Source organism: Pollicipes pollicipes, unplaced genomic scaffold (genome assembly GCF_011947565.3).
Source record: "Pollicipes pollicipes isolate AB1234 unplaced genomic scaffold, Ppol_2.1 Scaffold_4740;HRSCAF=5597_pilon_pilon_pilon, whole genome shotgun sequence".
In the NCBI taxonomy this organism is placed as follows: domain Eukaryota; kingdom Metazoa; phylum Arthropoda; class Thecostraca; order Pollicipedomorpha; family Pollicipedidae; genus Pollicipes; species Pollicipes pollicipes.
This window is the reverse complement of record NW_023596545.1, coordinates 12,291,199-12,305,111: the sequence shown is the minus strand read 5'-3', so window position 1 is coordinate 12,305,111 and position 13,913 is coordinate 12,291,199. Positions and strand designations below refer to the sequence as shown.

General features: G+C 62.1%; 2 protein-coding genes across 4 annotated transcripts in view; both read left to right on the top strand.

Moving 5' to 3' along the window:
- LOC119098506 (focal adhesion kinase 1) overlaps window positions 1–6,314 on the top strand; it is a 58,866-nt gene extending 52,552 nt beyond the window's left edge. For all 3 annotated transcript variants that reach the window (XM_037221453.1, XM_037221450.1, XM_037221451.1), the window contains exons 12-19: window positions 385–592; window positions 1,117–1,196; window positions 1,470–1,669; window positions 2,528–2,662; window positions 3,598–3,786; window positions 4,309–4,533; window positions 5,115–5,221; window positions 5,936–6,314. In XM_037221453.1, coding sequence (XP_037077348.1) covers window positions 385–592; window positions 1,117–1,196; window positions 1,470–1,669; window positions 2,528–2,662; window positions 3,598–3,786; window positions 4,309–4,533; window positions 5,115–5,221; window positions 5,936–6,071 — 1,280 coding nt within the window. In that variant the 3' untranslated portion in view covers window positions 6,072–6,314. The remainder of the gene's footprint in view (window positions 1–384; window positions 593–1,116; window positions 1,197–1,469; window positions 1,670–2,527; window positions 2,663–3,597; window positions 3,787–4,308; window positions 4,534–5,114; window positions 5,222–5,935) is intronic.
- An 894-nt stretch (window positions 6,315–7,208) lies between these two features.
- On the top strand, window positions 7,209–11,180 carry LOC119097933 (tektin-2-like). Its single transcript, XM_037220875.1, has 6 exons — window positions 7,209–7,408; window positions 7,958–8,174; window positions 8,472–8,686; window positions 9,473–9,695; window positions 10,237–10,419; window positions 11,037–11,180. The coding sequence occupies exons 1-6, from the start codon at window positions 7,209–7,211 to the stop codon at window positions 11,178–11,180; spliced, it is 1,182 nt and encodes a 393-aa protein (XP_037076770.1).
- Window positions 11,181–13,913: the final 2,733 nt, after the last annotated feature.

Below are 13,913 nucleotides of genomic sequence, written 5' to 3'. Positions count from 1 at the left end.
TCGCTGTCACGATGCCGGTGGTCCGTGTCACCCGGTCGTGTCGGCGTTGTTCTCTGCGTGCTGACGGCGGCTGCAGCAGCCGGGGCGTTGCGTGCGCGTTGGCGGCGTTCACGTTAATGGAGAGACAAGACACGAACGGCGGATGGACGGTTGGCTTGCGTGAAGACGGCGTTTTGCGTCCCGTATCCTGGCGTCGGTATGAATTTGGCAGGGCATACTGACCCATGCTGTCTGTCCCGATGCCAGCACGTGTACAGTTCTGACGCCGTTCCCTCCGCGCTCCGACGGCCGCCCGCTCCCATGGGGGACGCGCCGGGCCGCCCGGGACGCCGCTCCTCCGTGCGCGCGGCGCACCTGTGACGCGGCGCCTCCTCCGCTCCGCAGGCGTCTGCATGTGGGAGATCCTGACGCTGGGCGTGCAGAAGCCGTTCCAGGGCGTGCCCAACAGCGAGGTGGTGGGCAAGATCGAGGCGGGCGAGCGGCTGCCTCTGCCGGCGCGGTGTCCGCCGCGCGTCTACTCGCTGATGCTGGGCTGCTGGCACTACGAGCCGGCCAAGCGGCCCAGCTTCGCCACGCTCAAGCAGGCGCTCCAGTGAGTGGCCGCCGGCCGCCACGGCGGGGTGGGGCATCGGCTCTGGTCGGCTGGTTTTTGTTGCGAGCGGCGCCAGATTGGCACCAGGAGGCTCTGCGTGCCACTATCGCTGTCAGTGGTGATGAGTTTTTGTTATTTTTTGTGCGGGTTCTTGCTGTCGCCTTAACTGATGTGGTGGCACGCGCGAACCTGTCAGTGCCGGCGCAACGCTATCAGCGGCATTGGCGTGAAGTGACTCCGCCGACAGCGTGGCGGCACCACTTCGATCGCCGCGACGTCTGGTGGTGCGCTGATTTCCTGCTGATCTGTGTGGGAGAGAGGGGGGAAGCGGGGCGTGCCCAGGGTTTTGTCCGCACACGAGTGCGGCCACGATTGCAGTGCCCGGACAACTCTGCTTGGTCCCGGATGGGGTGGTCGTATCTAGCCCGTCGTCGCGTTCTGCCGTGTCGCGATCTTTAGCGGGGTCGCGTCGGCGACGGTCGCCGTCCCGCGTCGGCTGTTGACGGCTGCGGGCGTCGTTGCAGTGAGATCCTGCTGGAGGAGCGGATCGCCCAAGAGGAGACGATGCGCAGGGAGAACCGGCGCGTGCAGGCCATGTCCTGGGGTGAGTGGCCCGCCTTCCGCTTGGGGGGGGGGGGGGACGTCAGTTGCTCTGATGCTGGGACGTTACGGATTTCGGTTTGGAACGCTCCCGGAGACGGCTGTTCTGTGCTCGGAGACGAAGTGTTGGTGTGTGGAAACCTTCGCTCCGTTGTCTGATGGCGTGGAACGACCAGCATTTACATCGTGTGCGTCGGCGACGACCGTGAGACGTGGGCTGTGGCCAGCTTACGTGCCGTGGAGTAGTGGTGGCTAACCCCGCGTCCGTTCGCGGCAGGCTCCAACGACTCTGACGAGCCTCCGCCGCCGCCGAAGCCGTCGCGCCAGCCGGCGCCGGAGCGGGCCGCCTCGCCGTCGGCGCCGCTGCAGACCTACATCGTGGCGCAGAGCCCCGAGGTGCTGGCGCGCCTGATGCGCGACAACGAGACGCGCGCCCACGCCGGCAGCTACACGGCGCCGGCGTCCGCACTCAACACGGTCAGCGTGGAGCTGCAGCCGGCCGGCTCCGCCCCGTCCTCGCCCCGCGCCCGCCCCCCGGGCGGCTCCCTGGCGCGGCGCTGCCCGGCCGCCGCCGCCGCCGCAGCCGCGGCCGCCCCCGCCGCGTCCGCCTCCGGCGCTGGCAGCCACTCGCTGCCGCGCAACTTCCCGACGGCGCCCCGCTCGCCCAGGCCGGCCGGCCGCCGCCAGGTTTGGTGCAGCTCCGATCTCAGCACTGCACCGGCCGCGCGCGCGCGCCGCCGACGCCGGCCGGCGGCGCCTGACCGGCCGGCCGGCCGGCGCCCGGCGCACGCCGCACGCCGCACGAGTGGCGTGGTTTGGTTTTCGGCACGACGGCACGTCCTCACTCCTCTCCCCGGTCGCCGCCCGCCTTCCCGCCTGTCGCCGCCTCGTCCTCTGTCTGTTCAGTTGCGGGCTGTTTGGTCACGCTGAAAGGCCGCGTTTCGCTGCGGTAGCGCTCGGTAGTCTCGCGTTGGCCGCGAAGGTAGGGTTAGCGCGTAGCGCTGCTGGGAGTAGCGCTGTCTAGTTTCGCTGCCGCAGTCGCGGCGCCGGCACTATTCGCAGCACGTTGTTTTGGTGTATTCAGTTGGCACTGCATGGCTCGGGTTCAGTTTGCATCGCGCGTTGTCGCCCTCTCGGTAGTGTGTGCTGAGCAGAAGGATTGCAGTCCCGGTAGTTTTGCGGCGAGCCAGAAGTGAGGCTTACGCACCGCTTGGCACACCGGCGCTCGCGGTCTGAAGATCATCTCGGTAAGCATCGAAGTTCGCGCCTCCCAAGCGGCTGCGAACCGGGCGCCGGTCGGCCGACCCCCGCTGACGTCCGCTGTGTGGTCGGCAGAAGCCGCCGCTGCCTCCTGAGGAGCTGGAGCGACGGCTGGAGCTGGAGCAGAGCGAGCTGCGCGAGCGGCTGGAGCGGCAGCAGCGCCAGATGGCCGAGGACCGGCTCTGGCTCAACAGCGAGGAGAACGAACTGGTACGTGCGCCGCGCCACCGTCAGCAGACGGGTGGCGTTGGGGAGTCGGCGCCGGTCGGGGGCATGCGGCGCGCTGTCCAGCGGCGGACGACGGGCCGGTGGACGCGGCGGGGCTGCGCTGACTGGGGGCCGCGGCCCGGTGGAGCCTCCCTGCCCGATGCTTCACGTGCTTTGTGCGCTCGTGGGCGGCCCAGGCGAGCGCCGGCCGCCGCCGGCCGACCGCAGCGGTCTACAGGCGTCGGTGGCCGCGCGACCGAGCGGCGTGCGGCCGCGGCGCCGGGCGGTCACCGGTCGGCCAGCGCCCGTTCGTGCGGAATGGCCCGGCCGGAGTGGAGGTTCGTAAAGCAAAGCCACATCTCTGCGCGCTTCACATACCGTACATGACTCGTTTGCATCGTTGCGTACTATTAATGAATGACGTGCTTTTGGAAAGCTGGATAGTTTTGCGGTACGATTTGAATGTGCGGAGGTTCGCAGTCCTGCTCATGAGACCAGAGTCTGTTTGCGTGGGTGGGACTACGAACTTATGCATTTGTCAGTTGCGTCGTGTGAGCAGGAAACGGGAACAGGAGCGGGCATGAAGCAAGCCTTTTTTACTTGGTGGGTCGATTTTGGAGTTATTGATGGCTGTCGGTCAGACTGAGACAGATATGGAGGTGGTCTATGAGCCCAAATAACGCGGCTCAAAGTGCGTGGACTCGCACTCTCGCTTCATGAAACCAGGCCCAAGCCCACATCGCTGCGAACGGAGTTTTGCTGCCAGCGCCGCCCTGTAGCTTGTCGCGCTCCCTGTCGTCGAGACGATCCCTCGGCGCCGACGTCTGCCCCTGGCTGTCCGGTAAGTGTGCCGCGCGCCGCGCTTTCCCGCGCCTGCGCCTGCCCGCGCCGCCTGCGCCTGCGCCTGCGCCTGAGCGGCCACGCCTGCCTGCCTGCAGCGCCAGCGGCTCTCGCTGGCCACGTCTTCAGACCGCTCCGACACGGAGTCGGTGGAGGGCGGCGGAGGCGGCGGCGGCGGAGGCGGCGCGCGCGGTGTCTCGCCCTGCCACTCGTCCACAGAGCCGGCCACCGACGGCTCCAAGCCCTCCTCCAACAGCAGCTCCACAGAGCGGCCCATCGTCGTCAAGGTGGGCGACACGCGCTTCGCTGGCGGGAGGGGGCTCGTGCTCGCCTGAGGAGGGGCGGGGCGGCGAGCTGAACTCCCCGGTGCCGTCTGGTGCGTGGCTCGTTGTCTAATGACGTGACGTGTTGTTTGTTGATGATGATCTGATGCTTGTTTGATTGTCAGCCGTGTGAGCGGGAAGACGGATGTCGCCCGGCTTGTGCTAACGACGGTGGGAACCTGACCTCGCCTCGAGTCCTCATGTGTTGCCAGCGGTGGAGAGCGGTAGCCAGATCTCAGTTCAGAGAGCCACCGGAGAGTGTCGGTCATTCCGACCCGCCCTGATCATTGGTCCGGCTTTAACGGCCATTGGTCGGTGTCCCGACCTAAGCCAGCTTGCCGAGCTTCTACCGGCAGCGGTTTGCGACTTGTCCCGCCTCCCTCGCCCTCTGTCGGCGTACGTCGTTACGCCTGCCGGCGTGCCTGCACGCCTCGCTGAGCGCGGCCGCCTGACCTGACCTGACCTCTGACCCGGCCGCTCCGCCAGCGTATGGAGGTGACGCCGACGGCCGAGCTGGACCGCAGCCGGGACCGGGTTTACGACTGCACGACGGCCGTGGTGCGCGCCGTGATGGGCCTCTCGCGCGGTGTGCAGGCCGGCCAGGCCGCCCGCTACCTGGACCTGGTCAAGGCCGTCGGCTATGAGCTGCGCGAGCTACTGGCCGCCGTCGACAAGGAGGTGGCGGCCTTCCCGCCGGCGGCGCACAGAGAGGTGGGGCGGCCCGCGGTGGGTAGGGGCGTGATGTATGTCGGCCGGTGTTTGTGGTCTGGCGTGTGACGAGGAGGATGGGGGGGGGGGGGGGAGGCGCAGATACCAGTGCGCAGGGATGTCGGGAGGAAAGGGACGCGTTCGGCGGGCTCCGCGAGCTGGTGAATGTCGGAGGCGAGCGCCACTGCCGTTGGCTGAGAGGGTGGTGGCGTGTGGTGACGCACGCGTGGCGTCAGCGGAGGACGCCGCGGGTCGGTGGCCGGGCCCGCTGAGCCCAGTGCCGCGGGCTGGTGGGAGCTGAGTGTGGCCCTGGGGCTTGGTCCACCTGGCTGGTTCTCCAAGCTGCGGAATTCATTTCGTTTCGCTGCCTCTCGGTATGAACGCTTTGCTGATCCTCTTGCTCCCTCGTGTAGTACTCAACGCTTAACTCTGACGCGGAGACCAAGCGCGCTGGTTGGAGACGTTCACGCCGAAAGTAGTAGATAGTCGAGAAGAGTCGCAGATCAGGTGTGAAGGAGGTACGGGCAGCACACTGTGTTACCTGTTACCTGTCACTCGTGTGACGCCTGCTGCGCTCGGCTCAGATCGAGATGGCGCACAAGGTGCTGGGGAAGGACATGCAGGACTTGGTGACGTCCATGAAGCAGGCGCAGCGCTACAGCACCACCACCCTGGACGAGGAGTACAGGAAGTAAGCCACGGCCAGCGGAGGTCCTCGGACGCGCATGCCCGTCTCTCGCCGCCGATCACCGCTTGACCCGAGGGCGGTGATCGGCGGAGGTCACGGGTCGTTCTATGTGGACTGGTGTTATGACTGTTGGCGTTGTTACTCGCAACGTTGGTCTTGCCTATTGTGCGCCTTGTGCTAGACGGAAGTCGGCGGCCGGCAGCTCGTGTTGCGCTTCGCAACTGCTGCCATATCGCGCTGGTTCAAAATTGGCATTGAAGTGCTGCCGTAATTGGCAGAACCAGTACAAGGTTCGCTGTCAGCTTTGCTGGAGTGAAGTCCAAACCCGATATGCGGTGTCTGCTGTCCTGTGGCTAGGACCCAGCGGCATCCTCCTCAGTCAGCCACCATGCCACTATTCAGTCAGCCACCATGCCACATGTCAGTCAGCCACCATGTCACATGTCAGTCACCGGTCGCCATGGCTGCCGCTGACCAGCATCATGACTTCCGACTGAACGTGGACTGCCTGCTTGGTAGCGCGCTTGCTCTACAGCTAGCAGTCTTCGAACGGAGAGCGCGAAACTCGGCACCAGCCGTGCCGGGGTTTCGCGTGTCGATGCTGCCGTCATGTTCCGCGACGACGAGCGCCATGGTTGTGGTGGGGTCGGAAGACGAACCGGACAAGTGCCATCCCAACCGGCGGCCGCTGACCGCCGTCCCGCCCCCCGTCCGCAGGCAGATGCTGCAGTCGGCGCACGTGCTGGCCGTCGACGCCAAGAACCTGCTGGACGTGGTGGACGCGGTGCGCATCCGCTGCAGTGGCGCCCCTGGCGGCGGCTCGCCGCAACATCCGGTGCGCGCCGGCAGCTGAACGGCCGGCGCGCGGCCGCCGCCCCTCTAGTCAGGCACCGGCCGGGGCGCCACATTCCGGCGCCGGCGCCACGCGAGCGCGCGCGCCGCCGCCGCCGCGCGCCCCTAATCATTCCATAGAGCTAGCGCGGTGTGGCGTGCGGTGTGTGCTTCGATTGTCGGCTGTCTCATATGTCTCGGTGCCGCGCGGTGGCGTACCCGATCTTAACATTACACATGCGTTGAATATATGGCTCATACGTCGGCGGCTGTGTTTTGACGGGGTAGAGGTCTGTACAGAACGGGACGGAGCAACTCGCCAGTGTTTCGCGAGCCTGGGGTGTGCGATGGCGGACGTGTCGAGAACATTTAGCGAGATGAGCACCGCTCATACTTGTCATTGCCGTTCACACATTAGGTAAGCACGGGGTTAGTTTCACAAGAACCCTGATAAAACCTTCCGTTTCCGTTTGCCTTCCTTCCTTCCTTCCTTCCTTCCGAAACCTTCCGTTTGTGTAAGTACCGGTCGGGGCCGATTTTCGATCCCACTGCCCCACGACCCTGGCAGGCTTCTGCAGCCACACCCCGGGGCTCGGCGACCGGCAGGCCTCAGGCTCCAGGGCCAGCTGACCGCAACACCGCCCCAGCCCCCCCCCCCCGCCCCCGCTCACCCCTCCCGTGAACCACACACCTGGGGGGGCGAGCGCCGTGCCGCTCCGTCCCGTCTCTGCCGGCCCCGCCGCCCGGGGGCCGTGCGTGTGCGGGCCGCATGAGCCCGTCGGCCGCGTCGCCCCCGTCCGCCGTCTATCGACCACACACGCCGCCGCGTTGCGTCGGAACGCGGCCCGTGCTCGCGCGTGGCGGGGCGAGGCAGTGTCCGGAAGCGGGGCTGCCTGGCGGTCTGGCGGCGAACCGACGCCGGCTCCGGCCATGAGTCCGCCGGGGGTCACCACGGAGACGCTCAGCGCCCTCCGGCGAGCGGGGCGGGTGTGAGCAAGGAGCGGGCTGCCGTCGTCCGCCGCCGCGTCCAGCCGCCGCTGTCCAGCCAGCGAGCTGGTGCTCACGGAGAGCGGACGGCCTGTCGGCGCGACCCCGCTCCCAGCCGCGCACGCTCCCACTCCTGCCACGCCTCCGAAGCATCGCGGTTCGTCTCCTCACGATGGCGGAGCTGCAGCACAAGCCGACGACGCGGTACCGCGTGGCTGACTGGCACCGGCACAACGCGCAGCTGGGGGAGACGACGCGAGCCGAGGTGGACACCAGCCTGGAGCTACGGCAGCGGGCCGGCCGTGCCGCAAACGAGGCCGCTATCCGCACCGTCTGGGAGCAGCATCAGAACAGCGGCCTGCTGAGGGACAGGTGGGTCGGCGGTGGGGCCCGATCAGAGGTGTGCTGGGGTGTGAGGCGGGGCCTGCTCAGTTGTGGACGGGTCTGCACTCGGGCAGGAGCTCGCTCAGGGACAGGTGCGGCTTCGGTCCTGAAGGGACGTGTCCTCTCAGTGAGAGCTTTGTTGTCACAAGAATGGTGGTACCTGGAGAAAACGCATGTGCCTTCAGCAGGGCGATAACTTTCTCAATCGTGTTATCTTGCATTCTCACGATCATGCCCGTCGGAAGTCGTCTTGGGCGCCAAATGACCAAGTGTAGTCGGTGCGCCTGAAAACCCCAAATCGCCATCAGCTTATCTGGAGGAGCTTTAGCATGCCGTTAAGCTACATTATTCAGGCCTTCGATGCATGTTCAGGATACACACCGCGAGTGTGTTGTGTTCGGGTTCCACGGCACGTTGGCGTTTAATCACACTCAGAACTGTGAATGTAATTACTCTGACGTGATTACTTGTGTTATAGGCGTTATACCTCTGTAACACATCCGAGAGTTGGTAACAGGACCAGCCATGTCGCCCCAGACTGAGCCAGGTGGAGCAGTGGAAGGTGCAGCTGGAACAAGCGGTGGCCGCCGTTGACGCCGAGGTGGCAGCACTGTCCCGTGCCAAAACCGTCACCGAGGACGAGCGGGAGGCGCGCCACTTTGACCTGGAGACGGCGCAGGAGGCGCTGGCTCAGCGCGAGGGTCGGCTGCGCCAGGATGTGGTGCGGGACGACGTGGAGGAGGCCTTGAAACAGGTACGGGAAGGTGGGGCGTCTGGCGAAGTGGAATGTTCCGTTTCGGGAGCGTAAATGACCAGCATTGAGGTGCGAACAGCAGTTGTAGCAATAGAAGCAATAGTAAGCTCACCAGGATTCTTAGGATTGCAGTTCGCGCCGTCGGCCCAGAAGTAGAACGTTACTGGTACCTGCAGAAGGCACGAGAGAAAAGAACAGATTCCATTGTGATTTCCGTAGCTACGCTTCTTTCGTGCTGTTGCAGTCAAATAGCCTGCATTGCTAAACCACACATCCCGGCTGCCTGTCCGTCGTCAGGAGATCCTCGCCGTCACGGGCTTCCGCGACCAGCTGCGGGAGCGTTGCGAGCAGTGCTTCGAGCAGCTGTGTCGGCTGTCGGAGGCGCGCCAGGCTCTGCTGGACGACATCGCCGGCAAGCAGGGGGCGCTGCACGTGGACTCGGCCGCGCTGGCACTGACGCCGCACAGCCCCGGCGTCAGCTTCAAGCCACACTGCTCCCGCGTGCCGAAAGAGTAAGGATGGGACCCCGGGGCATGCTTTCGCAAACTGAGTTAGGGCGGGGGGGGGGGGGGGGTAGCGCAGTGAAAATGACGTAAGCCACCTCGCATTACGCCATCCAACGGTTTCCTCTCCGACTTTGGTCCTCCTCCTTCGCAAAAATTTAGGGTGAGCTACAAATCAAATCTGGGGGTCGGAGCCCTCCTCCCCCCTCCCAACTGAATTGGCAACCACACCTCTGATAGGACTGGACGCCCATCGACGGTGACGGTGTCTGGGTTGCGGAGATTGATGAGTCTGGCGTGTGGCTGTGGAGGACGGCGGAGCGTAGCTGTGGGGCGCTCGCCCTCGACCTTCTGCCGAGTCGTCGGTTTGGGCCTGGCGGGAGGTCTAGTGTTCCGACGTCCTCCCCTACCATCGCCTTGGGAGATCGCGACACTGAATGGCCAGAAAAGCACTACATACGTCGTAAAATGCAACTACAAATAACTCAATAAAAGTACTCCAGATAAATCAATAAAAGTTCGGCCATTTTCCAGTTATAAGGCGCAAGCTTGACCGTGGGCACGAACGCTGTTGGTGTGTAATGTGGCAATATTTTTTTGTTTTTTGTTTTGTTTTTTTGTTACCTCCTCGAGGATGGGTAGAAGACCGGCATATTTTGATCATGGTTCGGCTTGGTGCGAGACTTGTCACAGTGCCTCCATTGGTGTGTCGTCACCGCCGCTCGAAGGCAAATGGCGGTGTTTACAAATGTTAAGAACCACCGAGCACACAGGGTGCGGCGCGACTGTCGCCAGCACGCTGACGGTGCCCCGCTGGGAGGACGCATCGCGCGCGAGTCTGGCCGCCGCCGATCACCAGCTGCAGCAGTCCCGCCAACTGCGGGCCGCCGCCGTCGACACAGCCGCCCGCGGCAGAACCGAGCTGGCCTCGCGACACGCCACCGTCCAGTTCGCGGCCCGCCGGCGGCTGCACGAGCTCCGCCAGGCGCACGACGACCTGGCCTGGCAGCACAAACAGGTGGGGGGGGGGGGGGGGGGGCGTGCCGTAACAGGGGTTAACAAGCAGTTGAGATTTTGGACTGTGTTTCAACATACGCTGTTTTTCTCAGCTTCAGGTTCTTTTAACGGGTAATGGGTAGTTGCGGGGGGGGGGGGGCTCTTAAAGCTTCTGCAGCTCTGTGACCTGCACACGTGCGCTTTTGCGTGTTGCGAGTGTCGACGCTCCTGCATGGCGTGTGTAGGACGTCGTTTCTAACACGTCATCACTTTACCTGGAAGCGGTGCTGAGAAGAGCCGTTTGCATAACTGGAGCGTTTAGCGTCAACACAACCGAGCATGGTATCGAAACGCTTGAGCACTTACCAGTAAAAGTGAGCTTGTTGAACGGTGCATCATCCAAGCTTCACACGCAGCACCGCATTAGGTTGAGCTGGAGTTGATGCTTGCGCGCGTTTTTCGCCGCCAATTTCTGACCTCGAGCCCGGGAGGCGTCGGCCTGTTTCAGCGGAGCGGTAGATAGCGTTCAGTGCCTGCTGACCAGCTCACCCTGCTGTAACCAGGTGGAGCAAGAGATGGCGGAGACGGAGCGGGAGATCCGCTGCCTGGAGGCGGCCGTCCGCGACAAGGACCCGTACCGGAAGCTGGCCGAGACGCGCCTCGAGTGGCGCATGGAGCGCCCCGCCGGCGAGGGCGTGTTCGACCCGCCTTGGAGCGGGCTGCGCGCCGAGGCCACCAATGTACAGGTGGGACACCCATGTAACGTGGAGATTGGGAGGCTTTAGACCTTTCACAGCCATGGGCGTAAGAGACCCCAGGAGTACATTCGATCCTTTCTGCATCCTTGTTTTTTATCCAGGGAGGGTGGTCAGACCAGGCAGGCGAGAACAGTCACCGAGATTCGGCAGCCAAAGTTCGAGCTCTGATCCCCAGCCGTAGGCTTGTGGGGTGTTCTGGGCGGCAGTGTTTGATCCCCTGTATCGCAGGAGACTTGGGGCGCGAGCTATGCGCCCATAAACCCTAAATATCATCAGTTCGTTACGTCGGCGACGGGAGGGACGTCTGCCGGGCTAAACCGTCCTCGGCTATGGGTAACGTCATCACACGCTTTGCGACAAGCAGTCGCCGCGCCACTAAGCACATGCACACATACACCCCTCGGCGGGTTAACAGTGGTGGTTCGGGGTCTGTCGAGTGCCCGCGTCAGGTCACCAGACCAGCACACTGACCGCCGTGACGTCATCACACGCCGCCACCGCCGCCGCAGGAGACGCAGTCGGACCTCGCGCAGCAGCTGAGCCAGCTGTGGGCGGCGCGGCACCGGCTGCGCGCGCACCTAGCACGCCTCGACGACAGCCTGCAGGTCAAGGCCACCTCCCTGCGGGTGGAGCGGCTCTGCGCCGACACGCACACCCGCAGCCGCCCGCCGCCGCTGCCCGGCGACCGTTCGCACCTGGATAAGGTGGGGACGGGCCAGGTGCAGGCTACGGCAGAAGGCGAACCATGAGCTCGGCGTCAGAGCGAGTCACGTCATATGTACACTTAACTGCTTCCAAAATAGTTTGTATTCAAGGTTGAAACACTGAGGTGCAATGCGTCAACGGAAACGAAGAGCATGCCATTAGTGAATCAAGCGAGCAATGAATTGGTCACTGGGCCACGTTCTTCTTTCACAAACACGGGCGATAGCTCGTATTTTACATTTTACGACGATTTGGCACGCTTCCGATAAAATGCCCCTGTGACTAAGTGTCGCATGCCAACAGGTGCTGCTGCTGCGACCCAACGGCAACATCTGTGACCGGACCTCCAGCCACCAGACCTGTCACGACGCCGTCCCCAGCCATCTAACGTCTCACGACTGCACTTACAGCTGCTCCTGTAGGCCTGTGGACCAGTGACGTCATTCACAGGCGCCTGCGACAACCCAGGACGCGATCCATTGGCGCTGCTCCGCGAGTCCTTGGCTCCAGTGACGTCAGTACTGGCTCCGCGGTCTGACGGTGCACTTGGCTACGGTAACGTTCGCGGTAACTGGACACCGGTCGCACACGATCGCGGTCAAGACCGAAACAGTCACACAAATCGTGTGAGTCGTGTCTCCGAGAATGTCGGCACGACAGGATGTCATATTTAGCACTGCCTCCACACTTGGTCGGTATGGTATGTATGCCCATATATCGCCTGCACTTCCAGCGCGAGCACGAAAGACGGATGAAGCGGACAAAGAAATGTAGTTGCACAGATGAAATAAGCGTGGACGTGCAGCCCCCTCATAGAAATACGATGCGTACGCGGCGTGTACGCGAATGTCCGTGCTTTGTTCCACTGCGACGAGCCCTGGGTGCCGGACTTCACAGCGGCAAGTGCAATAAAGCGTCAAGTACGGGGCCAGTCGCCGAACCAATATGAGAAGCGTGTGGGGCTACCGCGGTATTAAGCTCGCAGTCTCAGTTCCTGTGTGTCGAGGGTGGCTGCATCCCTTTGACGAATTCCGTTTAGCTGCTTTACACAGTCGCATTCGTGTTGCACACGTTAAGAATCGAAGTAATGAAGGTCGTATTCGACAAGGTGAGCGTGCGGTACGTGTTGTTTGTCGTTCGGATGCGTCAGTATTGCATGTTTGTCAGGCATATACTATTGCGTGTTATGTAGGAGATAGCTCAATTTGACGTTATGCCGGTATTTGCATACATACATGTCGAACTGTGCCGCAGTGTGAAGGTCACTTGCCTTATTACCACTGCCACTTTAAAATTGGCTGTCTCTACGAAGTTCCCTGCTGTTCGCAGTTAGTGACAAGCCGTGCCAATGCATCTGCGCTTTGTTCAAAACCCAAACGTGGTTGTCTGCGTCAATTCGTGCTGCCAACGGATGCCTATGATGTCGCCCACTCTACGTGAAGTAAATACAACTAATCCATACCATGTCTGCGTTTACCCGTTCCAGACAAGTATGCGGCCGCTTCGCCTGATGAGTTTCGTGTTATTCACACGTATTGCTGTGGTGCCAAACACACCGCAAACGTTACGTCGAGGAAGGCTTCATAATTTGTCCACGTACCCGGGCTGGCAAAACCTGCTGGCTGCAGCGAGTTCCACCGCAGAAGGTGCACTGTTCGTGGGTCACCGCATTTGACATTCAGATTGGACCTTTGTCTATGCACACCGCACGGCCAGAACGGCCGCGAAGTCATTGCATGCTTTTATAAGTGTAGGGTGTCGGAGAACACCTGCGTGAAAGCCAGTGAATGTTTGCGTAGTTTGACGAGCGCCGCTTAGAGGGTCTAGCGTTCCCCTCCTCCTGCCCTTTGCGCCTCGTGCGAGGGACGAGGTCGCGGGGGTCAGGAGACAGTAACAAGGAGAAGACTTTGAGAGTCGCCGGCGCGAGGGTGGACGTGAAGGCGGGACGGGCTGTGGGGAGTGCTTGTGACGAATGCCAAATACAGAAGTGACTTTGGACGTACCGTGTGTGTCGGTGAGCCGCAGGCGAGACACCAGAACAGCAGAACTTACATAAGGACGCCCAACGGCAGATACTGTGCGGACATGAGGGACAATACTATTCTACAGTCAGATGGCGACTGCTCCGCGGGTCGACCCACCACGTCATTATCATTATCTCTAGATACGGAAACGGTAAACTGCACCTAAGACCTCTCTTGAATCGTCTATAAACTCATGCAACCTATTAACGTGGGTAAAATGCCCGCCGGGCAAGTTGGAACGACGACAGCGCACCAAATCAGCACTTCGCAGGTTTATTGGCATACGTAGCTAAAATACTGAGATCAATCAACACAACCCCACTGTGTTAACTGAAACCTATGTTATCATAGGGCTATGAATCCTATAACACTTATCCCACCACTCACGGCTCACGATTCATGGCAATATATGGTAGCAAATGTTGGGTCGAAAACGGCGTAGCAGTGACAAGCTTCGTATATGTTTAGCATCCGTGTGTTATGTCACCGAGGTTGATTGCGTGAGATGGATGCGTGATACATGGGAACATAAATATAACGACATCTATGGTGAGCCATGGGTGTTTTGTGCGCGAGAAGAAGTGCGGATTTTCATGTGTGTAGCATAGTACATCACACTGGCGAACGTTTGTGCTGGGAGGGGCAATTATAGGTTGTGTTATGTAAACAATTCATCCGTTCGTTCGAACTCATCGTCTGGTGTGAAATACTGCCCGCTGCGGCTAAGGCTTTTTACTTCAGGTAACCATGACA